Below are 26,827 nucleotides of genomic sequence, written 5' to 3'. Positions count from 1 at the left end.
GATCGACATATCTGATAGGGCCAATGAATGTGCGAACCGACACAGAAATCTATCAAAATGATGCTTTGAGAAGCTATCACAGTACCTTTACAAAATGAACATTTCAGCAACTTCATCTACTGAAACTGCTTTCCGCCTGAGTTTACCCTAGCCACCAGAATTAGCATCGTATCTCAATAACTTCACTGATTTGTTCTTAAATACTCTCATTTTCCTACATAACTCTGAAGCATAAAAACTTAAATACTTATTTACATATGACAGTAATGACTCTTTTTTAGAATATACATATTATTAGTGACTTTATTAGTGACACTGAACATGTATTATTATAAGGTTGCAACAAATTTAGTTTGAAGTTCTATAAAACAAAAAAAAATTATGAAAATTTCCCCTTTCTACTTATTTTTAAAATTTGTAATAAAATGTTATTCCGCATGTATCTTCCCCCCTTTGCTAGCTCTTTCTATAGCGCTCCTTCATGGGTTGATTTAATCCACTGAGCTGACTTTCTGGAAAACTTTCTTGAGTGTCATGAAAGCATCAGTATCTCCTACACCATATGTTCCCTTTTTTATTTCTTCTTACTTTAAGGTAAAAATATAATGAACAGCTGGTTTTCTGATTTTTATTTTTTTTCATTAAAATCATGAAATGACTTGTCCAATATTTAAAAGAGTAACTTTAAAACCAAGAGCTTGACAATCTGTAGAATATTAATTATTTCCAGAATGTCTACCTTTGTAAAAACCCTGATGGGTCTTTTTTTAAAGCAGAATTATGGAGTTCAACAGTTTAAATAGCTTTGAGACTTGCTGATTTTCCAGCCAACCACTGAGAAGTTTTAAAATGGAAGTTAAAATTTTCCAAGTAAACTGACAAAGCTTATTTAACTGGGAAACAAAGTTTGATCAATAGATTAGTACTATGTAAGTCTGCTAACAATTATTTAAATTAAAGATATACTTTTAATTAATTCATAATAATCTTGATATCCTTTAAAATATGATTTACAATAATTATGAATGCTTATTTTATACCTTGTTTTCCTTGAAAGACTATAAACACACAATAGGTTAAGATTTGAGAATTTTTTTTTCTTGGTTTCTCTGAAGTCAAATTATTTTATTTTATTTTTTCTCTTTTTCCACAGAGTATGGTTTTTTGTTTGTTTTAGATTCCACATGTAAGTGAGTTCATACAGTATTTGTCTTTCTCTGTGTGACTTCATTTAGCATAATGTGTTCAAGGTCCAGCTGTGCTTTTGCAAGTGGTAGGGTTACTTGTTTTTTATTTATTTTTTACAATTTTTTTTATTATATTATGTTAGTCACCATGAAGTCAAATTATTTTAAAATCACTTTAGTCAATTTGATTTTTTTGTGCTTATAGAATCATAAGAAATCCTAAGCACAGATATGTTAACTTCTCAAATTACTTAGCATGCATTAGGAACCCCACATACAACACCTGAAATCTCCACCATGACACAATCACTAAACGTAAGCATAGAGCAAACACTACACGTACTTCTCCAACACTGGCCCCACGGCTCCGCATTGTGGATCTAACTAATCACACGAACTTTTATGTGTCCTTAGCCATAAAAGGTCCTGCTATTTAGAACTAAGGGATGGAGACATGTGTTCTCCCCTGTTCACGGTAGCAAGTTCTGCTTGCCAAAGCTCTGCAAGTTGCTATCAGCAATGAAGACGTTAACACTCAGAATATTGGAACACAGTGAACTCTTATAACCTACACAGCCCTAGAAACAAAACAAATATAGTAAGTGCCTACACAAAGATTTCATCATGAACTTGTTGACTTATTCTAGCCTGAAATCTCTAGATATTTTCCCGTCATATTCATGTATTTTAAGATGAGGAAATTCACAGTCGTGCTCTTCACTAACAGCAAGCACCAAGTATGCGCCTCTTTGAAGGGCTTTTAAATTACTGAAGAAAAAGAATATGGCCTTTTTAAGTAATTACACAAAATTTTTATTCTACAACAATAGGGTTAACCCTCCTTGTACTCATGAGGAAGAATAGTGCTCTGGTATCTCCTGCTCTGCAAACCTTCACTTCAGATGGGGTTCCTGTCACTGTGTGGGAATTTAAGAGGCTCTATCAGCCCTGGAGATAACAAGCTCATGTACCTCTACTGGATATCCAACGTGTGTCTTCTTATCACCAGAACACGAAGAGTTGTTGTGAGGACCCAACTACCATAAAAAGACTTTTTCTGTCTTCTTTATCGTTACCACATAGCTTTATAGTAAAAGTTTCTCCTGTGTCACAGGTACTAACAAATGGAATGCTGTAATCTATTAACAACGTTAGGCGAGGCATATAAGAAACAGGCTAGCTTCAGTTTTCTCACATGCTTCAAGGAGCCACAATAAAAACACTTGCTCAATGAAGAAAACACAGTCTGAAACGCAACCATTTTGAGGAATCTGCTTTTAAGTGGATTAAGGGTACCAGCACGGGGCACAGTCCATGGCTATTACTGATGATGATAATGTTCCATTCTGAAGTAAACGGTACTTCAAAAGTACTTTACTCTCATACATGCAATTGACAGTTTTCAGCGACATTATGGCAAACGTAAGGGGAAAAGTCAATTGTGCCAAAATACTTTCAATTTTCAGGGCTGTGTATCATGCATGTTGACTGAAGTTGCTTTTCTTAAATAATGAAGTTATTAATTTAAGCTAACTTGATACAACCAGTTCTATGTTCTTTTGTACCAGTGTTCCAAACATGTTTAATGACTCCAACTACAAAGATGACTTAAATGAAATCCTAAAATGAATGCACCCACAATTTGCAGCAGTGCATTTCTAAAAGACAGAAATTTTGTTTTTGGAGAGTCAGCTAAGCACTTTTAAAATACAAACATTTCTACTTCTCACAATAAAGTTAAACTGTATTATGATTTTAATGGCTCTTCTTTTTATATTTTGGGCCAATTCGGTCAAGTACTTTCTGCATACTTTAATCTACAGCATAAAATGTAGGTTTAAATAATCAATGTCCTTAGCTAACGTTTATCTTAGTTAGGTAAGGACAGATTTTGAAAGATTTTTAAATGGATCATAAAATAACTCCTAAGTGTCTTTATGGAAAACTATGTATTGTTTAGGGCACATCCTTCCATGTCATCTGATTCTATAGGATTTGTGCCTTTGAGTTATTTTACAACTCTGGAGAGATTAACTTGTTGAAACTGACAGTAATAGAAATCATTGTAGACATGCAAATAAATGCTGTCTGCGGGAGGTTCAATTGACTTCTGCCCTTAATGTGAAAGAGGTCAGTTTTTTTCACATCTATGAAGCAAATTATTTTGCCTTCTTGATGGGCTTATATATCTGTCTAATCTTTGGACTTACCTACTAACCACCCGTAACTTTTTTTTTTTTTTTTTTTTTAAGATTAGAGAGAGAGTGTGTGAGTGGTGGGGAGGAGCAGGGGGAGAGGGAGAGAATTCTCAAGCAGACTCTGCACTGAGTGCAGAGGCCAGTGCAGGGTGATCCCAGGACCCCGAGATTTTGACCTGAGCCCAAAACAAGAGTTGGAGGCTTAACCAACTGAGACACCCAAGTGCCCATGAGTTAAAGTCTTTGATTCATGTTCATTTTATATCTGAGAACCAGGATTTTACCTTTTTTGAAGATTACTGTTTAACAGTTATGACAGTAGAACTACCCTTGACTTGTGATGCATAGTAAATGTAAACTCAAGGGAAAAGAACTTCCTAGTAACTCTTGTTAGGATTTAGTATGGACTGAGTATTGGCTTTTAAAAGAAAAAACTAATGTGCTGTTAAATTTTTTGAAAATATTTGGTTAACTGATTAATGATTTATATTAATTTATTATAGTATCAAAAATTAGAGATATATGATCATAGAAGGCTTGTGACCTGTCAGTACTCTTCTTCAAGAAATAAAAGAGAAAAATCCTTAATTCTTGTGATAATTCATAAATTAAATGCTACTCCTATCACAGAATTAAGAGTACAACAGTCTAAAACTACAAACCCAGGATCTCCTGAAGCAGGGTTCCTCTCCATCTGAAGCAAGTGAGTTCTAAGGTGAAATTCAAGCTCGTGGAAGGAGAGTGGGTAGTGTTTTACTTATAAGAATTTCCAAGGGAAAAGGGATCCCTATATTGCATCCACAGTTTCTGAGATGGAAATGCCCAAATTAAATTTAAAAGAGAAGGTTTTATTTTTCTTTGGTATTAATTAAATGAGTTTTAACTAAATGAAGAGGAACTTAAGACCTTCTGTCTATTGATTAAAGACTCTATCAATAGGAAGGCTCTAAAACTTAAAATGTTTCTATCAATTTAAGGAAAAAACAATGAAAACTATATCCTGGCTAGAACTTTCATTCAGGTTTTATCCACCTTTGTTCTTTGACTATTTTACAATAGGGATGGATGTTAGTTAACTTGCAGAAAGTGAATAATAACTGCAAATAATTCCTGTTCATAGAAATTGTTTCCTGTGGTATGTTACTATTATCACCTTGTAGATACTGACCCGTTACAATGAATTTGTAAATTCATTTCAGCATTCTTTAACTACTATTATGTGGTATTTTGAGTTCTTTGCCTGGTTGTAACATATTACTGGTGCACTCATTAAATAAAATCTTTGATGCGTGTTCATTTTATAGAGTAATGATTATGCTCTCTTTCACATCTAATCTGAAATTTGGAAGACCTATAGTCCAACTGCCTGTTGCACATTTTCATTTGGATATCTGGCTACTCTATTTCAATTTAACTGAAATGGAACTCATTATCTGTCATTAAACAGATCCCCTCTTCAGACTCAACCTTTTCTAGCCAACACAGCAAGCAATCTTGCTGCCCATGCTTTGTTTTCTCCCCCACAATTCACAGGGAATACCAAGTTTTATAGATTACTATTTCCACTGTCACCACACAGGCCTGTGCTGCCGTATGACCAGACGCTTATTATATCCTCCTCTTTTACTACTTTTCTCTTTTCTTTTTTTTTTTTTACTTTTCTCTCTTTTCTAATCTGTCCCACAACTTGTTAGACATCCAGGTCTCCTCAATACCACTTTGTATTTGTCACACCTGCTTTAGACCTTTGATGGCTCTGTATGATCTAAAGCAGCAGTCTCTAAGACTTAAGATTATCTACCCCATCCAGAAACGTATTTTATGCACAACCCCCAACATATGCATAAATTAATCTTAATAAGCACATTTTAGAGTTAAATAGAATTTCAATAATTTTCTTCCTGAACCCCAAGAGATTTATATATCTTACATCCTTCTTTTGAAATAACAGATATAGAATACAGAACCAAAATTCCTTAGCCTAAATGCAAGTCACCAACAACCTAGCTCCTACTTACCGGCTCACTTGTTTGAAACCCTGCCTTCTTGTCTGTAGGACTATTTTATAGCTCACTGTGGCCTAGTTTTAACCCCATCTTCCATGAAACTTTTCCCTCAGTGCTTCCGTATGCTAAAATTTTAAGAGCACTTACTCAACAGAACATTCATTTATCCTATACTACCTTGTATTTACCTATCTACTGTACCCTCAACTAATATGTGAACTTTCAAATCAAAGGCTGAAGTCTAGATTGCTTTACATTTTCTGAGTCTAGACAAACAAGGTGTACACAAACATGAAATATGTATTTATTATACTTGCAAGATAAAAAACAGTAAAGAAGAACAAGATCAGGGTGCTGTGACAAGTTACTTTAGAAGTCTTCTAAAACACAAAGTTATGAATTTGTTAAAATACATTAAATAATAAGGCAATCTAAAGATACTAGTTTGTACTAGACAAATCCACAGAAATTGTTGTAGCGGTTTCTGCACTACAAAAATATAATTTCATACGTACAATTTCTTTTTTTTTTTTAAGATTTTATTTATTTATTTGACAGAGATAGAGACAGCCAGCGAGAGAGGGAACACAAGCAGGGGAGTGGGAGAGGAAGAAGCAGGCTCATAGTGGAGGAGCCTGATGTGGGGCTCGATCCCGGAACGCCGGGATCACGCCCTGAGCCGAAGGCAGGCGCTTAACTGCTGTGCCACCCAGGCACCCCCATACGTATAATTTCTTAAATTCATATGTATATTTAACTTACAACAGACTATATTCTGAAAGCTGCTGGGAGATGTCCCAGTGGACTTTTGGATAGTAAAGAACAGAATTGGTAGTGCGAGAAGACATCTCTTACACGGAGTGTGTATAATCACTAACAACCAAACGTTTTGATTCTAGATCTTATTTTGAGCCCAGCAGGTTGTAATACAAACTCGGTAATCTAAAAAACAAAAGCCATACTTCTCGAGAGTAAGGAAAAATTCATACCATCTATAGAGAACCGAGTTTTTAAAAAAATCTATATAAGCACTAAGACAAAGGTCCCATGGCTCACCAAACCTTTTCTCCTACTGAGACAAAAGATAGTAAGATAACTGAAGCTTTAATTTGGAAATTATGCTCTGATTACAAAAGTGGTTAACTGGATAAGGACCCAGAACATCAATTATTTTTACATAAAGACCAACTATTGTGCTTTCACGAGAGTCATCCAGCAAACCAAGCTTGGTGGCAGAGATGACACGCCATACAGACCTTGAGATGGAGCTCCTGGTGTCAAGCCTTTAGGAGACCAGGTATTCCTTCCTGCCTTGGGTGCTACTTGACTGTATTCTCTCAATAAATTCTCCTTCAGGGGTGGCTGGGTGGCTCAGTTGGTTAAGCATCTGCCTTCGACTCAGGTCATGATCTCAGGGTCCTGGGATCGAGCCCCACATTGGGGGGGGGGGGTCTGTGCTCAGCAGGGAGCCTGCTTCTCCCTCTCCCTTTGCCCCTCCCCACTACGTGTATTATTTTTCTCTCTCTCAAATAAATAAAGTCTTTTAGAAAAATGATAAATTCTCATTTAGCTTGAGTTACTTTAAATGGATTTCCAGTTCTTACAATCAAAGAACCTTGATAATGGAATCTGTCATAATCCTTTAGGTCACATATTAGTAGTCTCCTTATCTAAGCCATATAATTCCCAAAACAAGTCTCACTAGTGCCTCCACTACCCTGAGTTCAGAAAGGATCCCAAACCTGGAAGTAAGATGACTGAGGAGTATTTACTGTTTCTGGCCAAAGGTAATTGATTCAAATAACGGTACATACACCAACAAAGATCTTTAAAGTGTTGTACTGTTCTACTTATAAAGCATCAGCAACCTTATCTTTCAAGTTCAAGGAAGCATACACAGAATTCTGGGTACAAAACACTGCTCAGCAGGGCTTGTACTTCATTTTCTAGCATATATTATTAAATCTGCTGGTGACAGTGGAGATGGAAAGGGTAAGGAAATGGTGGAAAGGAGATAGGGATAAGAAACTCGAGGCAAAAACAATGCTGTTTAGACTTTTTTCCCTAAGTATACCCAAGTCTTCTTTTATACAATAAACTTAAAAAGCAAACATGTTTCAAAATGGATTGTAAATTAAAGGTGGTCATTTTTAAATAGTTTTTTTCAGCTTACATGCTCTTATCAGCAAAAAATAATGTACTTAAAATTTCAGACACGCTTACTCTCCATGCAAATTATATATACACATATACATATACATGTGTATATATAGATACATATACATATATCTATATATACATATATATACACACACAGATATAGATATATATACACACATATATATACACACACACATAACATATATACATATTACCATAATCTTTTGTTTTTTAGTAAAGAAATCTAGTATTCATAGTATTCACTGTAAATAAGTTTAAATATTTAAACCACATGAAGTCTGAAATAAGAACTGATAAAAATTCCAGGGGGCTAGGATTTTCTGGAATTTTGAGATAGGCTATGAAGTTTTAGACTCTGGAGTCTATACTGCCTGAATGTTTACCAGAGCCCACACCTGACAAGACTGTGTTTTTAACTACTACCTACCAAGAACTGAAATGTTCTTTAATGTATGCTCAATTTTATAATTGTCAAATTCCACTCCAAACTAACAGAATCACAGTACTTGGAAGCAAAACTATGGAATTAAAAGTACTCAAAAGGTATATACGCATGGTTTTTTTAAATGCACAAGGAGCTAATTAATCTATAATACCACCACCCACCTTAAATCTCATTTCTGTCAAGCACCCGAGCAGTAAATTATCCATTCATCCAGTATTTATGGAGCGTCAGATCTAGCACAAGATAGGACTACTTGTAAAATAAAGGAATAATATGTCTTAAGTTCCAAGGAACTTAAACTAAATAGAATTTTTTTAAATAAGGAAAGTTCTCCTTTTCCTCATTTTTAATAATTGTTGCTAATTTTGAAAGATACTTCGTATTCTTCCTAGATACTCTGAAAATGCATAAAAACATTTCATTTTTTAAAACTGTGAAATATTCACAGACAAAAGGACATCAAAATTTATTAAATTCAACCATTATAAAATGAATACTAGTAATTCTAACCAAATCAAAACACAGAGTAGAACCAGAACCTCCATATCTCCCTCAATCACACAACTCTCCCTTCTCCAGGAAATATTATCCTACCTCTGTAATGACAAAACTTTCCCCCTCAGTTTCCCTTTATTTCAGAATCAGTTGTTGAATTCTCGAAAAAAAAAAAAAATCCTTAGGATTTCGACTGGCATTTCTTTGACTCTATAAAGATTATTTTTTTGTAGAATTATACATTCTCAATGTATAAATATTGAGAGTTCCATTCCACAATGATGGGATAATTCTGTTAAGTCAACCCTGCATTTCTGAGAGCAATCCAAATTAGTCATGATGTACTGTCTCTTTTATATAGCTGGGTTTAATTTCTGTATTAGTTAGCATAAGTAACATGAGATGCTTTAACAAACAAAAATCTCAGTGGCCTAACGCAATGAAGTTTCTTATTCATACAAAGCCACATGAGGATGTTTCTGATCCGAGAGAGACTTGCATGAGATTATTCAGAGCCCAGATTCATTTATCTTGTGCTTCCACACACAAGACCTCAAGAGTTCCATCTGGATTCTCTGCACCTGGCTGGCAAACAGGGAAGAGAGTATAAAGATCATGTGGGAGGTATTTGACAGATCAGGCCTGGAAGCAGCATGTGTCACTTCTACTCAAATTCCACGGCCAGTGTAGTCATATGGTCACTCCCAAAGTGGGGCTGACAGAGTCTATATGTGTGCCAAAGCAGTAGAGAAATGGATCAATGTGAAAATAAATGTCTCCACTAAAAAAGATGTGAACTCAAAGAAATAGACTAATACTATGTTTAGGAGTCTTGCATTTATGTTCAGTGAGGCTGACTTCTGATTCTTCTTCTTAGAACTCTCCTTGCTGGTTTTGCTACCAAGGTTAGGTTAGCTCATATAATGGAGAAAAGAGTGCTTCTTCTTTTTCTATTCTCTGAAAGAGTTTAGAAATATTGGCATTATTTCTTCCTTAAAAATCTGTTAGTCCTTGCTTATGAAGCCATCTGGATTTGGAGTTCTTCCGTGGTAAACTTGACAATGAAATTATTTAGGTTGTCCACAGTTTCATGATTCCACTTTGTTAAATTGTATTTTTCTGAAAATTTGTCTACTGAATCAAAACTTTTGAGGCACAACAGGATCCTGACATTTTATGTGCACAAAAATGTATAGTAAGATAGCTGATGAAAAAAAAAATTAAATGGTACCTTTGTAACCTAGTTCACCTCCTACCTTTACAGAGGAGAATATGAAATTTAGGAGAGACCCAAGTACTCCCCCCTTCAACCCTACCACATCACACAGCTATTAAGTGGCTAGGACTAGAATCTAAATCTTCGAACGTCCAGGTTAGTGCTCTTTTCACTACACTGTACTAGTTCAGCTGGTTCAACAGACTGCATTAATCCGTCAACAAATGAAAGGGAGAATGCAGAGAGGCTTGTGATCAGGAACCACTTCAGCCTCTGGAAGACAGCACATTTCTTTTGCAGGTAGTTGTAGGCATTGTCTTCAGGCTCCTTCTCCTGTTCCTCCATAATCTCATTCCTATCTTCCTCAGTAAGACGTATGTGGTGTTCAAGCTATGGCTTCTTTGAATTTTAAGGCCTTATCCAGTTCTATGATACGCCCAGGTTTGATTGCAAAGAACCCAGCAAATGGCAATGATACTTTCCCCTCGACCCTGAGCAAAACCAACAGTTTTAGGGGGCCCTTAATTCACAGAAATTAGATATTGGGCAACCCAGCAGCCTCAGCTTATCAACAGGGATAATGTAATTCTGTTATAAACTCTTCACACATAAACAAGTATTTTGATAAACTTGGTTCTCCATATGCTGTGAAGTGAGGAAAGTAGATCTTCAGAAGTCCTGGCTCTTGGTTTTCACCATCCCTTCTTTATGTGTGTGTGTGTTTTTTTAATTGTACAAATGACTTAATTTGCCTTTTTTTTTTTTTTTCCAACAAAACTTACTGAGAGCACCTACTAGGTTCTGATGTTCACTCATGAAACAGACATGGGTCACTGTCCACATGAAGCTTGTGAAGGTCATCTGATCTTCCCATAAAGACTGCTTTCTTACCATGAGAGTCTGACTTGGGTTTTGGATCCCTTCTTCAAAAGCCTGAGGTGGTTTAGTTGCAAAACTGATACACAGCTTTTTGCCTTTTTTCTTTTTTAAACGAATGAGCCAATTTATTAACCCAGCATTTGTTCTAATGCTTCTGGGTGGCAGCTGCCACCTGTTTGGTGATTCTTTCCAAATCTTTCTGTCCCTGAGGTGTCAGTTTGCAGCCCCCATCGTGGTCCTTTTCCATTATTTTCAGCCCATAAATCTTGGGAGGACCTGTGGCCCACGCTCCTGGAGCCTCTGCTTAAGTGGCTGGGCATGACCCCATTTCTCTGACGTCCCCTATAGATCTTGGTTATGGAGCCGACCCCAGCGCCACCCTGGAGGTTCAGGCGCCGTGCCGTGCAAGCAGCCTGTGTGTAGAACCAATTCTCATCACAGGGAGCAAGGAAGCTCTTTATGCTATAGTGTCCACCCATTTAGGGATTTTGAGCTCCCCAGACTTTTTCAGGAAGACTGCCAGACCTCTGATGAACTCGTGCTAGTTCACGTCTTTTACAATAACTCCAGCCACAATGTGGCCTCTACGCTGCCAGCCAGGAGAAAGGGAGCAAGGCACGTAAGTCAGGCGTCCTGCCTTCATTCTTGAAGATGTTTTCTCTGGGTATAGAATTCTAAACTGGATTACAACTTGCATCTTCTCAACACATTCAGGATATCATTTCACAGACAACAGATTTTCATTTGCTGCTATTTAGAGTCAGTACTCCTTTGAAGATAATCTGCTCTAAGTTTTTCTGTGTCTTTTGTTTTCTGTAGTTATACTAAGTCTATGTATAGATTTTGGTTTTTTTCTTTTCTGTTTATTCTGTTCCTTAAATCAATCCTGGAAAATTGTCATTATGTCTTCAAATACTGCATCTGCCCCCATTCATATTCATCCTCTCTTCCCCTCCTTCTAGAATGCCAAGAAAAATTTAGTCTAGAATTTCTAACTAATCTTCCTTTTCCTCAACACCTTGTATTTTTTATCTTTTCATCTCTTTGTGCTGGGCCTCCAGAGAACTTCTCTCAGTTCAAAATTCTTCAGCTACGTCAAATATACTTCCAACGTGTCTAATAAGTTATTTTGGTTACTGTGTTTTTTCATTGCTCTAAGTAGTTCATTCAAATCCACTATATTACTTCTTTTATAATTTCTTGTTTCTTGCAGGTATCTTCAAGCTTGTTTATTAAAAGAGTGGAACTGTTTATAATCTATGAATGAGTATCTGAAGTATTAAGATGTCAGTTTTTGCTATTTCTGCATTTTGCTTATGGTGCCTTGTTTTCTTTTATGGTTGGTCATCTTTGTATGATAGACGCTCTGTGGTTTCGAAAGGTTATTTGAAAGAGATTTCTGATGCCTTGAATAAGGTGCCTTTCTTCAAAAAGTATTTCAATTTGCTTCTTCCAGGTACCTGAGGCAACAGTGTTCCTGGACTTCTTCTGTTAAATGACTTTGGACAATGAGTGATTCCACACATGCTGGTACTTGTTTTACAACTCTCAGCGACAGGTTCTCTTTCTTACTTTTCTTATTCTCCTCTTTCCCCCATCTGTTCAGTACAATAGGTCTCTCCTTGCAACCTTTTGCAAGTAGGGGAAAGACAGTGGATTTTTTTCCTCTTCCTGAGGTCCTGATTTGATATGGGAGGCAATCTATTAGACTCAGAAACCTAGAAGTAATGAGTTGTTCTTTGCCTCTGGATCCACCAAAACCTGAAGCTTAGTTTTCAACTGTTTTATCCTGGTGGGCAAATGACTCGGGGTAGCCAGAACTTTAAATACTTCTTTACCTTTTAGGTTCTTACCTTTTCTTAGATTTTGGTCTGACATGTTCCTTAACAGCTCTTTGATGCTATAAAGAAGTTTTTGTACAATTTATCTAGTATTTTTAGTTGTCTTCAGCTGAAGGGTTGGTCCAGATAACTTGATCCAACATTACAGAAATAAAAAAGATCAATGTTTTTAGGAAAAAATGAACTAAATATTTTCTAATGATATCCGCAAAGTTTTTTGACGATGTTTTTGCTTTTTAAGTTAAATGTGTTTTTGCTTTTTAAGTTAAAAGTTAAGTTTTTAAGTTCCACATTTTCCACAGAATTGCACCGTCGAGTTCCTCAAAAAGTTCAACACAGAGCCATCATACAACCTAGCAAATTCCACTCTTAGGGAGACACCTAAGAGAAATGAAAACGTGTCCATACAAAAACTTGTACACAAATTTCATAGCCACATTTTTTGTAATAATCAAAAAAGTGGAAATAACCCAATGTCCATCAACTGATACCTGGATAAACAAAATGTGGTGTATCCATACGCTGGAATATCATTTAGCCATGGAATGATATACTAGTACATGCTACAATACGGATGAACCTTAAAAGTATTATGCTAAATGGAAGAAGCCAGACACAAAAGAGAACATTTATATGACATATCCAGAATAGGCAAATCCATAGATACAGAACAAAGGTTAGTGTTTGCCAGGATGAAGAGGTAAGGGAAGTTGGGAAATGACTGCCAATGGGTACCAAGTTTCTTTTTAGGTTGATGAAAATGTTCTGGAATTAGATAGTGTTCATAGTTGCACAAACTTCTGAATATATTAAAAACTGTACAATTTTAAATGGTGAATTTTATGGTCTATACATTATATCTCAATAAAAAGAACAGAAAAAATTTAATCTCAAGTATGTCTATAATACCCACTGTGGTAGCCACTAGCTACACTAAGTTGCCTCACTGAACATTCATTCATTCAATTTCACATGATAGTGAAGGATATTGGGGGCAATGATTTATAAAGATACCAGGTAGTGTGAAAGTACTTTATGCAGGTTGCAGAAAATGCTGGACATCTTTGCCATGATTATAAATAATCACACTGGAAGTCATACGTATTGAGTCCTATATCCAGGTATATTAAGACTACCAGTGAACAGAACTATATGAAACAAAAGCCAATAGAATCTATGAAAACAGCTTTCTTTTATACCTTAAAAGAAACCAGCAAAATCATACAGCCCCCCCTCCCCCGAATAATCTTCTTTTATATAGCAGCCACTTATTCGGATGAACATAAGCTCATGAATGTGCTTTAAAACAAAAAACAAAAAAACACCTTCTATGATTAAACAATACAGTCTGCTCTACTATAATGTGTTCTGGAATGTAAATTAGGTGCTATGAAACTGGTAAATAGGGAATGGTGTCAGTATAATAAAGAAGTCACTCTGGTTCACTGGGGATATTTCCTAGGCAGGGGGAGCCAGAAAAGTGGCAACAGAATTACAACCTTTAGCAGGAAAGGAGAAAGACCTCCTGAGAGCAGGAGCATTTAAAAAAAAGAAGAAAATTGAAAACTAGGGCTTGCTGAAGGTTGTAATATCTCCCATGCTCACTTTATTGGCAACCCCCCCACCTCCACCTTCCATTGTTCATTGCTACACTGCCATCCGCACTGTCCTAAGACCCACTGTCTCCATTCTAATTAAATGTTGCCAACATTTCTACTCAAGTAATTAATTCTGTGCATTTATAATACCCACTGTGGTAGCCACTAAGTACACACTAAATTGCCTCACTGAGCAGTTCAAGCTGTCTTTTTAATTACTAATTATTTTTTAGTTTGTGTTGCTCAGAACACAAAGGTGCACAGGTTTTGGTTTATAAGATTTTTTCAGGAATGCATAAATTGCATTACAGCAGAAGCAACTATGCATTTTTTCTTTTTAAGTCTGTTTACTTCTCTAAAGTTTGGAAATAATACATACTGGGAGTCAATGGGGAAGATGGAGCAATACAGCAATAAAAGGCAGTATTTCCAGTGATACAGACTGAAGAGAATCACATCCCTTCGTTCTTGAGCTTTATTTCCATTTAAACATACTCTATGCTTTTGTCCCTAATAGCTTTGGGTAACATTTGATGAAGTGTGTGTGTGTGTGTGTGTGTGTGTAAGAATTATTTGAGACAGAGCGTGTGGGGGGGCGGAGAGTGGCGGGCAGAGGGAAAGGGTGAGAAAAATCTCAAGCAAGACTCCACACTGAACACAGCGTCCGACACGGGGCTCAATCCTGTGACCCTGAGATCATGACCTGACTCAAAACCAAGTTGGACGCCCAACCAACTGAGCCACCCAGGCGCCTCTGATGAAGTTTTAAGAGTACAAATTAACTGAAGTAAGCAACACTGCTTTTAGTTCAATTTTATAGGTCATTATTAAGCTGTGTGATGGTCTTTTGGAATCCACTGGGAAGAATACTGATGTTCTTTAGCAAAGACTGCTTCAAAAGTTCTACAGTCTTTCTGAGATAGACCCAGGGTCTTCAAGATAACGTTATTTAAGTCTTGGTTTTGTAACAGCATACTCGTAAGATCTCGCACCAGTCTTTTGCTTTGTTTGGACTCCTGCTTTCTTATCATTTAAATGAAGTACAGAACTAGATCAGGGTTTCCAAACCTTCTTATAATACACAAACTCCTTTTTACAATAATTTTGGTCAATTAGTCATTTTTTCATGATAAATAATAATGATTTTAAGTAAAAATACTTTAAATTGTTACATTAAAGGAGATATTATAAAGATTATTTATGAAATAATACATGATCACATTCACATTATAGATAAATTCTAAACATTTCCTTTTCTACAAATGATGCTCTCTTAAATTTTTTATAGATCAATTAAGAAAACGCATGACATGTCAATATACCACAATCTTTGGAATACAATCTAAACCTCTACTTTAATCACCCTTCTCCATTCAAACTAAGTGGAACAGCATTCTTCTTCATAGAATTTCAACATTACTAAAGACCTATCATAATTAAAAGATGAGATCTTCAGTCTATATTTAAAAGCTATAAACTTCTTTTAAAATGATGATAATCTGCTGTCAGATTAGTATTCTTGTAACAATTATTTGACTACCTAAACTTTTAAACACCTCTAAGGGCTGCCTAATGCCCATAAGGCAAATGTCAAACACCACAGACTGATATTCAAGGCATTCTATCAACTATGCCCAATCTGTCTGTTCCTCACCTTTATTACTCACCTATACAAACTCTTTATTCTACAGAAATGTGTATTATGTGTAGTAATATTAAGGTTTATTTTTTCTGTACGTATATCCAGTTTTTCTAGCGCCGTTTATTGAAAAGACTTTACTTTTCTCATTGATTTACCTTAGCATTTTTGTCAAACATCAATTAACAATGAATGTATGGGTCTATTTCTGAGCTCTGTGTCCTGTTTCACTGAGCTACAGTTCTATCCCCACCTACCAAATACAAACTTTGTGGATTAAGGTAGCTTTATAGTACATCTCAGAGGTGCAGTATGTAGCTAGAATAAGCCAATCAGCACTTTCCATCTTCTCCTCACCACCGTGATTAGTGTACTGCAGGGAGGAGCGTGGAAGCACGTCATCTAAGCCAGCATAACAGTTAATTTTAGAACATTTGGTGAAAACTCTAGGACACAACTAATCTCTGATGCTTTATATTGGTATTTAACAATATGGTAGCCACTAGCCACATGTGGTTACTTAATTAAAGTTAAAAATACGGTTTCTCAGTTGCACTAGTTATATTTCAAGTGCTCAACAGCTACATATGATTAATGGCTACCATACTGGACAGCACAAATAGAGAACATTTCCATCACCACGAAAAGTTCTATTGGATAATGCAGCTATAGTTGATGCCGTGTACGGACGTAAGGTCGGGAGCTGCCACTGTCAACATGTAGCAGCCAGCATCAGGACAAAGCTGATGCATGAGAGAAGGCAGAAACTTGGAGCCCACTTCAACACAGCAGAGCCTAATCTCTACCACACTGCCGCATTTTTTTGTTATGTGATACAATAAGTACCCCTATTTTAAAGGCGAGTTTCAGTCAGGTCTTTGTTGCTTGGAATCAGAAACAACCTAACTAATATAAAATAATTTTCAAAATGCTTTCGTGGGGTTCCTGGCTGACTTAGTCAGTAGAGCATGCAACTCTTGATCTCGGGCTTGTAAGTTTGAGTCCCACGTTGGGTGTAGAGATTACTTAAAAATAAAAAATCTTTTTAAAAAATGCTTATGCATACATTATTTTAACTGATCCTTAAAATCCACAAGATTCAGAACTTTAATACTGCTCTCTTTTCCTATTAAACAGGTACCATAAATATTCAATAAATAACGGACTGGTATAGCGAAGAAATGCTAATTATAAATACTAAGTATAGAAATTTACTTTGGATCACAATAAATGAAGTATCAAATAATAGAATTTAAGAATTATTAACACCTTTCACAAAATGCCTATATCCTCACCTAAAACCCTTACTTTCTGCTGTCCTACAGAGCATAACTGATAGATTTTTTTATACCATAAAGTAACAGAACAATTTTTAAAAACTTAATTCAACTATAACAAATATGGAAAATAGCACTAAAAATATTTTAGTTATATCATACAATGGAACAATCCTATATGAACACTGGTAGCATGAAAAAGCAAGCTGATTTTTAAAATTCCTGTACAAATACTAGTTATACTTTCTAAGGATTTTTTGCAGAACATAAACATTTTTGAGGTTTTCAAGAGACTTTGGAAATAACAACTCAAGCCCAGAAATTACCACAGAACAAAGCAGTTACATGAAAAGAAAATTTCTATAAAACCAAAGCATGACAGAGTAATAGTCCCTGTTGAATTATAAGAGGTAAATTCCAATATGAATTCAAGCTTTGGTTTATTCTCTAAGACTCAAACTTGTAGCTTATTTACCAAGTTTCAAGAATCACTAACATTTAAAAAACTACCTTAAAAGTATCTTTCTGATCTTTTACTGCTAATCCATTAAACTAAGAACTTATAGGAAATATTCTTTGAGTAAAGAAATATAATCACATATCAATGTGTCTACACATATAATAAGATTCTTCACAGAATATCCTTAGAATACACAAGTATCAAAGCACATATCAAAAATTGATTTGTTCACAAATCAACCCACCAAACAAAACCTACAAAATTATAAGGTATGTTTATTTTTCAAAAATATAAAAAGTTCATACTACCACTTGGAATGGTTTACAGGTCAAGCACTAATTGTGTAATTGCAAATTTAAAACTAGGGTTATGACTAAGCTATGCTAGGAAGATACCTTTCTTTCTTTAGACTCTAGATCCCTAGAGTTTCTCTCAAACTGAGCTACAAAAATAACTTCAAAATAAATATGAAAACTATACAAGCCGTCTCAATTTTAAAAAGGAGATATGTGCTTGAATGGCCAGCTTTTAAAAAACTGCTGCATGTATGCATTCGCTGCCTCTTTATAAGAGAAGTATCATACTGTATCTCTCTCTCTCTCTCACTTTATAGGCATACACAGAATATCCTTAAACATGGTAAGTACCCTGCATCTTTTGCACTAAATAAGCTTGTAGCTCTAATAGTAATATAGTATTTATATGTTGAATGATTACTATTTGATGGGAAACATCAAAATCTTGGGATTCTACATGTCTTGAATCTATACTGAAATGTAGCTAACAAAGGAACTTCTGTAGTAATAGCCAACACATTAACTTTTCAGGAAAACAGCAGAAATATGGCCAGTTATTCCCAGTGTCCAGCACAATGCCTTGTACATGGTATGATAAATATCAGTACAATAAATTAAAAATGTAAAAATAATGCATTATATCCAACATTTTTACCCTTTTCTTCCTCCCTTTTTTTCAACCCCTTTCAAAAAAAAAATTACAGTGCGATTTGAACCCAATATATTGCCTGGGAAATGCAAGAGAGTCAGTAAAACCTAGACACAGCTCTTTCAATAGCTACCCAAGCCTTCAGGAGAAAGTCAAAGGCCTTATACACCTCTCTGGGATCTGGTTTACTTCCCAGGTCTTGGCTATTTCCACTTCTCACACTATACTTCGCTGACTTTAACTTCATAAAATAACTGTGCTATGTCTCATTTCCTAATTTCTACATAAGCTGCCCCTTTGAGCTAGAACACCTTTCTTCTACCCCTTTCCTTCTCCAACCCTGTCCTTTAAAGGACTAAGATGAGGTGTCACCTCTAGAGGAAGTTTTCTCTGACCACTCCCCCAATCCTCTGTACCCCTTTTCTCACTGGCCAAAAGTTTGGCTAATGTAGCAAAGAACTTCCAGAGGAAAAAGAACAACTTATCTGATTGTAACTACTAAAACACTCAATCCCTGACACAAAGGGACATAAAAAGGATATATAGGTATTCATTGATGAACACAAGAAATGCATTAGAGAAATGTAAGCTGTATTGTAAAGTGACAGAGCTCACCCCTTTCCTGCATGAACTCCTATTTATATATCAACAACATCAATCTCTGATGGGAAAAAAATCTGACCTCAAGAAAATAAAAATCATACGCAGAGATGTACAGTTCCTTAAAAAGCACATACATGAAAACGAATAATTGTATGATAAATAATAATATTCAAATACAGAGTAAAAATAAAGAGTCAAACTGAAATCGCAAGAGCTACGGTGATTGCTGTGTGAGGTGATGGTGCAGGACAAGTGAGAAGAGGAGGAGGGCCATGAGGATTGCGTGCCTCACCCTGTGAATCACCGTCCTGCTGCGTCAGGCTCTGTTAGGAATAAAAGAGCAGGGCAGGGGGCTGGAGGTGGAGGGAAGCTTTGTCTTGTCTTCAGATGTCTCATTATTTTTCCCCTTTCCCTGCCGCTCCACTGCAGCCCTGTAAAACATTAGGCAAGCCTCTTAAACACTCCCTGTCTGTTCCATTCCTCATCTGCAACACGGGGAGAAAACAAAACAAAACAAAACAAAAAACTGATTGGCTCAAAAATGCTCTCTGATCTCAGGAGACAAAAGTCATTTATCTTTCTGTTTTGCTCAACTAAGGAACTGTAATACATCGTCCACACACTCCACCAGACCCCCTAAATACATTCAAAGAAGCACTTACAACCATGTAGAAGTGAACTGAAAGGTTACCCATTAGACATGTGTCCCCTAGTCTGTAATTCACACCAAATCGGCATGCTATTTTGAATTGTTTCTTAGCAGGTCTTAAAAGTTACACTTTGTGCTTGCTCACTGCTTAGAATTACTTCAGAGGATATTCTTGGGAATAAAAATATTTAAGAAGCTGGGTAACCACTGCCCAGAGACTGCACGTTAACTCGAAGCTTTTAGTCTCACTCTACTTAGGACAAGTTAATTCAAGTTCGTACAGTATTGTTCAGACCGCCCCTCAGGAGTTTCTGCTTCGGTAGGTCTGATGTGGGGCCCATGGGCTTAGATTTCTAACAAGTTCTCTGGTGATGCTGCTGCTGCTGGGCAGGGTACCACACTTTGAGAGCCACGGATTTTAAAACGGTCAAATTCTCTTGCCATGGTCAACTTTCACTACCAGCTGTTTTTATTTAATAATTGGTAGATGTATCTTATATTGATTCCCTATCTTCCTCTCTTTTAAGATATTGATAATTTCTAAAATTCCTTTGTAATCTGCAAGTAGGGATGATTAAGACTCAGAAAAAGCAGATTTTCTCTGTCTTTAGAATCCAAATTATTGTCATCTTACTTCATTTATCACGGTGTCTCAAATTCCTCATCTATGAAATGGGGACAATAACAGAGTTCAATCAGATAAAATAAATAAAAGCCCTTGGAACAGTACCCGGTTATATGTGCAACTAGATAAATGTCATCCATTATTCTTACTGCAATTATCCTCACTCATTTTCTGTTTATTATTGAGAAAAACTCATTCATGTTTACTACATGTTATACATCACTGACTTATATATAAAATCCTCTCCACTTATGGTGAAATGTTCTGGAGCACCAGTGGATTCAATAAACTGGGGAGCAAAGGAAGGTTATGATGTCAAAGAGCCAGGTTCTAATCCTACTTCTGCCACTAAATTGCTACATGACTCTGGGCAAGTCATTTAATGGAGTCTCAATCTCCACTTCTGAAAAAGCTTACCTTATATGAAGATCAAATGAGATAATGCAAGAGGAATTTTTTTTTTTTAAGTACTACAGTATTCCTGTCGTAAGGAAGATACCTCTATCTGGCAACAGTTTACAAGATATTAACTAAAGCGATAAATGGCCACAGTCTCTTACATTCTTAAATAACAGCACAATGATACAAATCACCACATAAGCTATTTGCTGAATATGCTCCAATATCACCAAGTCATAACTATTTTTAAAATACTATATGCAGGAATATATTGTATTTCAAATATTCCTGCAAAGTGAAAGAAAGAGAAAAGTGGATACAAAAGTAATCTCAGGCATTTACTGAGCAGCAGCTGTTGAAATCCTCACTTCATGGCTTTAGCATAATTCTTGATTTGTTGCAGAAGCCTTCTACTGGTCCTAGGCTTTTGTTTCGCATAAACATAATGTATATATACACACACGTGTATGAATAATGGTGACCAACTGGTAATTTTCATTACTAGTTTCTAATACTCTAAGATAAATCCAATGTTCTTATAAAATTGCATACTACAGTTCACAAGTTTTTAAATCTTAATTTACTGAAAAGAAAATATGGGGGTTATAACATTGTCTTCGTACATTTCAATTAAGTTACCAAAGTCAGCCACATATTTTTGCTATCAATGCTTAATAACATGGAAAGATACAATGTATATCTCTGATGACATTCTTTACAGAATGTCTCCTAATGAAATATAAGAAATAAAGTAGTAAAACTCATTTTTTGTAAGGAATATACTCCTAAAAAGCAATGTATAAGCATTTTCAAATAAGATGCCATTAACACAGCAGCAATACCCTCCACTACAAAGAAATCCAGTTATGAAGTCTCTTATAAAGTTTATCTTAATGACACTCTCCTAATCTACCAAAGTTTAAGTTTCCATTTTCATTTATTTAGCTTTCTCAATGTAGGAGATATATACATCCTACAGGACACTACAGACTTTAAAATATCTAAATGCAATTTAAAATACGTAAATGTTTTTTTAAAAAGCCATACAGAAATATTTTTACCGACTATAATTGTTAAAATTGATTAAAATTTTAAGAAACTCGTTTTAAAATATAAGTAATATGAAACAAGGGCCAGAAAAGATAAACACCATTCTGTAGATGGGTTTCTAACATTTGAGATTAAAATCAAAAGGTAGATAAAATGTGAGCGCCATATCTTCCTTTATACCTGTTTATCATCATAATATTCAAATACCAACTACTTTTAATATATTCATTCCACTGTGCTCCCATAGAACATACTAGATCTAATTTCATAGGCCTAATACCTGCACATCCTTGCAGGTGTGGCTTTTTAGTAATATGGGGAAAGTAAAATCCTACTGACCTTAAAGACTAACTTAGATGCAATAGGAAATAGGTGAATTCAGGTTAGAGGTCTTATGAAAGTTGTTATCAAAGTTTTCAGTTAGTCTCACTGTCGACCATATTGCATCAGGAAACACTAAAGTGGGTCACTTCTACTTGTTTATGCTTCCATTTACTGCTGATGAACTCAGTCATAGGAGATGGCTTTTTCAGCCATCCAGAACATTACAGATAGAACATCTTGTTAGAAGATGTTCTTGTTAGAAGTTTACAGACAGAACATCTTCAGTTGGCACAGGTGTATCTCACTCGTTTACAAAACTATGGGTAGAAAGAACAGTCCTGGGGCCTGAATTAGGAATCACTAAATAACACCACTTTGCAGAGTCCATGGTACACAGGAGCCCCTCGAATATTTCTGTTAAATGAACAAACGGACAAAAGTGTGTTCCCAATTATTTCAACTGTTTGAAAGGAAATTATATGCAAAACTATATGAAAAAAATACTTATAGTGGTATTCTAAAAATATCTTTAAATGAGATATTTGTAAAGTACTTGGAAGTGCCTGGCCCATAGGAAGCTCCATATGTATTTGTCATTACTCTTGTCCTATAATCTTAGTTTGGTTCACAACAATCTTTGTAGCTGCATTAAGTATAAGCTATCACCACCAGTGACAAAAGGAACTCAGATATGTGCACTTCACTAGTGAGGCTGCAGTTGCATTACTTTTATATGTGGAAGAAAGAATATCTAGGATAACTACCATTGTTTTATAATGAAGGTTAGTTAATTCAGTAAGCTTGACATACAAGGTAAATTCAGCCTTATAATTTAGCCTACCAACAAACTGATTCCTTATAAGCCAATATGTCTTCTATCTGTTGTATTTATATAATTCAGAACTCCATAAAGAACTATTGGTAATATTCATGTTCACTTGTATCTAAAAAATTCAATTAAAAAGAAAAACATTAAAATCCCAATTGATAATTGACCTGCCAAAGTTTTCCTTCACACTAAAGTAAACTGTAATATAGGAGACTGCTGAAACATGCTGAAACATGTTTGGGATTTACTCTCTTACACTTTGATTGCTGACCACAACAGAGATGAAGACTGAGGTAGTTTGAAAATTCTGTGAGGATTAACTCAGACTATATTCTTCATATTTTCTAAGGAAGTAAGCTTTAGGCTGTGCGAAGTACCCTCAACTTCCAGGGGCCAAGAACAACAACTGCTGCAATGAAAGAGCAGAGTAGTTAGGGTTAAGGAGGTAGCTGCCTTCTATGATGACACTAGCTTCAATATCTATTTGTTGGCATTATTAAAGTCAACTCTATTTCTCTGACTTAGGCAGTGGAGCGTTTCGTAAGATACAGAGATTTTTAAAATAAGATGTCATTTTAAATTAAACACACCAGGGATACTCTCCATTTCAAGGGAATCCAATCATGAAGTCTCTGATAAAGATTACCCAAATAATGATCCCATAATTTACAAAATTATGATTCAAAATGCATTACGGTATATAATAGGGAAGGAGTCTAATTTGTATTGCACATAAGTGATAAAATACACCACAAATGCTAAATAACATAAAGTAACTTAAAATTGATATAATCATAACTGCATTAAGGGGTATGGCTAAGATGTAACCATGTCATTTAACTGAAGTGATCAACAAAAGCAAAATCAAAAGCTTCATACACATTTCAGGGGATGTTCATAGCAATGAGCCATTTAAATAAAATTGTGGGGAACAAGCAACAGAGATGAGCTGTAGCTGTAAATTGTAAGATGCTTTTAGTTCTCACTGCAAACAACTGATTAACTGCTAAAAAGTAACAGAAGTGGTTTTTTAAATTATAAGTAGCAGATTTTTTTGCAATAACGAACTAAATCAATTACTGTCCAAAAAGGAATGGTTGCAGTAGAGTAATACGGTATAGGGGAAATTTAATCAGTGGAGGCAGGTAAATTAGATTCCTACACAATAAAAGAATCTTTATCTTTATTTTAGTTACTCAAATAAAATTTACATTAGGACTTCATTTCTTCCTTTGTAGTTAGTTCTCCATCGTTTCACATGGTTTTAGTATTTTCACCAAAGAAATCCTTAATTTACTGGAATAGTTTTCTAATACTACAAAAACTAAGCCAAAGTATCTATCTTTTGAAGTAGTAGGGGAAAAAATTCCCTCTCTTGAATAAAAATGAAACAAAAATCTCTAAATGTAAAGGAAAAAAAGTGTTAAGCTAATTTAAAATGCCATTAGAAATATGAATGGAAAATTATCTTTTAGAAAAATATTTTATAGCAGAAGAGAATTAAAGTGGAAAGCATACAGATTCTCCTTTTTGAAGGTTTTGCTTTAAAACACTATTTCTGAGTAAGATGGAAATAATTCCCAAAAATTCCTTTTCTTTATTTTCACTTTAATTAGGTTGGCCGAATTATGAGAAATACTGAAGGGCAGCAGATAAGGGAAAAAAAAAAAAGTGAAGACTCTCTCCCCCCCACCACAACTAATGTACTATTCACAAAATAGAAATATTATTTATGTCATTTTCTTCCATTTCATTAGCATTTAAAATTGTGGGTAGTCACTGACATAATGAAATGATTAAGACATATTAAAACTGTAACTTCATACTAACCCAAGTGATAGTTTCTTATAATACTAACTTCAAAACTCACACAAAATAATCACAGATAAAATGTTGTATTATACTACTGTACATAGTAAAACAGCCTAGTTTACTTTGTCTCAATAAACAGGATATGTTTATAGCATAAGTGGGTCATTACATAGGAATAATCAGATTCTTCTAACAAATGATTCAGAGGGAAAAAAATATATATATATATAAAATAACAATAATTAGATCATCTCAAGAAATGATTCAGAAAAAAATAAATTATATATATAAAATATTTTAAATATATTTATATATATTTTATATATATATAAAACTGATTTATAATTTGGATGTGAAACAATCTGACAGTTAAAAGTTATTAAATGGAATATTTACTTATATCTGCAATTCAGGCATTACTAGATATATGTGTTACCTCAACAATATCCGAGTTGGTTCTGCTTTCATGAGGTTCATTATACTCTGTGTACTTGAGAAGAACTTTGTCCATGTCAGTGCTGGCATACTGAAACAGCTTGTTAGAGCTGTTGAAAATGATGAGTGCTATTTCACAGTCACAGAGCACACTAAGTTCATAGGCTTTCTTCATTAATCCAAACTTTCTCTTTGTAAAAGTAACCTAAACAATCAAAGGGAAAAAAAGGTATATTTTTAGTAAAAGCATTAGTAGTACTTGAATACAGGCTACCTAAAGATGAGTCCTCCTTTAATACTGAGTCAGATTCCAAAGGTGTAAAAGATTCCTAGCCTCACATTCCACATGAGCCTCTTACTCCCCAACTGCCACCAGACTACAGTCCTACATTTAACTTGTAACTCCTGACAGAACACTCTCCTGAGGAGGTTCTCCTTTATCCCTGGCTGCCAATCTGCTGCAGAAGGCAAAGAAGCAGAGGACACAGCTGACCGCTGGCCCCTTATCATCCAGTGTAAAACTCACAGTCTAGGGTCAACAAACTCCCCAATGTCCTCAGATTCTTCTTTGAATATTTCCTCCAGTTTCCAACTGAAACCTGTCACCTGAAGTCCTCTCAAAGAGATCAATTTTTGTTGGTTTGTTTTAAATATTGCATCCACTATGCTCAAGACCTAAAAGGTAAGTCAGTCCTTTTTGCTCCCTATTCTATCTTACAAGTTATTTTTCCTTCCTTCCCCCTCAAAAGCCCCATGTATTCTGAAGCTCACAGCATGAAATTTATACCAGCCAATAATTCTCCTTGACGGGCACCAAGTGACTCCTTCATGTACTGATAACTGTCACCTAGTACTTCTCTTTCTATCCCTACTCTTATCTCCGGTGACTTCAGTATCCGAGTTCAAAAAAAAAAAAAAAAAAATTGTTGCAAAAGCATTCCCCAACCTCCAAATGATCCACTTCCACCACATGTCAAGCACCCACTCCTACTGTCACACCTTTAACTCTGCCATCAATAATAATCACATCACCTCCAAAATCTCAATTTCATGTATTCCATTTTGCCTATCTAGCTTTCCTATTTTGTATTATCTCTCCAGAAATTCTTTAACCTTTATCCAGTCCTCCAATCCATTTACCTCACCACGTTGTTACTGTCTATTCTCGTGTCCTTTCTTCCCTCACTGAGGTGCTTGTGCCCCTTCAAATGATTATACGTGTATCCTTTGAATGACCAAGTGATATTTTTGAAACATAAATTGTTTAAGTAGAAGTTTAGAGCTTTTTACTGCACTAAAAGTAATATCCGAACTCATTAAGTAAACAATTATGTGGCCTCAAACTCTCCCTCTGAAGTTACATCCCATCACTCTCCTTTATATCCGTCACTGATGTGTTTGCGTGTGTGTTTGTGTGCGTCTTCCTTAACCAACAGCTACTTTCCTCCTTAGGAACTTTGTTATTTTCCCTCCTTGTGGAACACTCTTCACACTACATGTGCCTAATGGTTCCTTTCCTCACCTTATAAAAATGAATCTCTTAACATTATTTAATCTTTTTTAAAAGATCCTTACAATATAAATACACAAATAATTTTATACAAATGCATATATATGGAAATAGTGTTTTATGCTTGCCTCCCTACTTTCCCCTGCACCAACATAAACCCCTTAACCAGTGTTTTCAACTTAATATTTTTCATTCCACATTTTTGCACAAGATCATATAACCAT

At 35.4% G+C, this 26,827-nt stretch overlaps 1 protein-coding gene and 1 pseudogene across 11 annotated transcripts in view; both read right to left on the bottom strand.

The window, feature by feature from the left end:
• The window catches only part of MEF2A (myocyte enhancer factor 2A), a 163,165-nt gene that overhangs the window by 36,535 nt on the left and 99,803 nt on the right, over positions 1 to 26,827 (bottom strand). For all 11 annotated transcript variants that reach the window (XM_087856707.1, XM_087856709.1, XM_087856710.1 and 8 more), the window contains one exon: positions 25,095 to 25,298. In XM_087856707.1, the coding sequence (XP_087712833.1) occupies positions 25,095 to 25,298 (204 nt within the window). The remainder of the gene's footprint in view (positions 1 to 25,094; positions 25,299 to 26,827) is intronic.
• On the bottom strand, positions 3,412 to 19,369 carry LOC148107569 (small ribosomal subunit protein eS19 pseudogene; annotated as a pseudogene).

The sequence above is a fragment of the Ursus americanus genome, chromosome 28, assembly GCF_024610735.1.
Source record: "Ursus americanus isolate L20-20 chromosome 28, mUrsAme1.1.p, whole genome shotgun sequence".
Lineage (NCBI taxonomy): Eukaryota > Metazoa > Chordata > Mammalia > Carnivora > Ursidae > Ursus > Ursus americanus.
The sequence above is the reverse complement of the archived record's forward strand: the minus strand, read 5'-3'. Positions and strand labels throughout refer to the sequence as shown.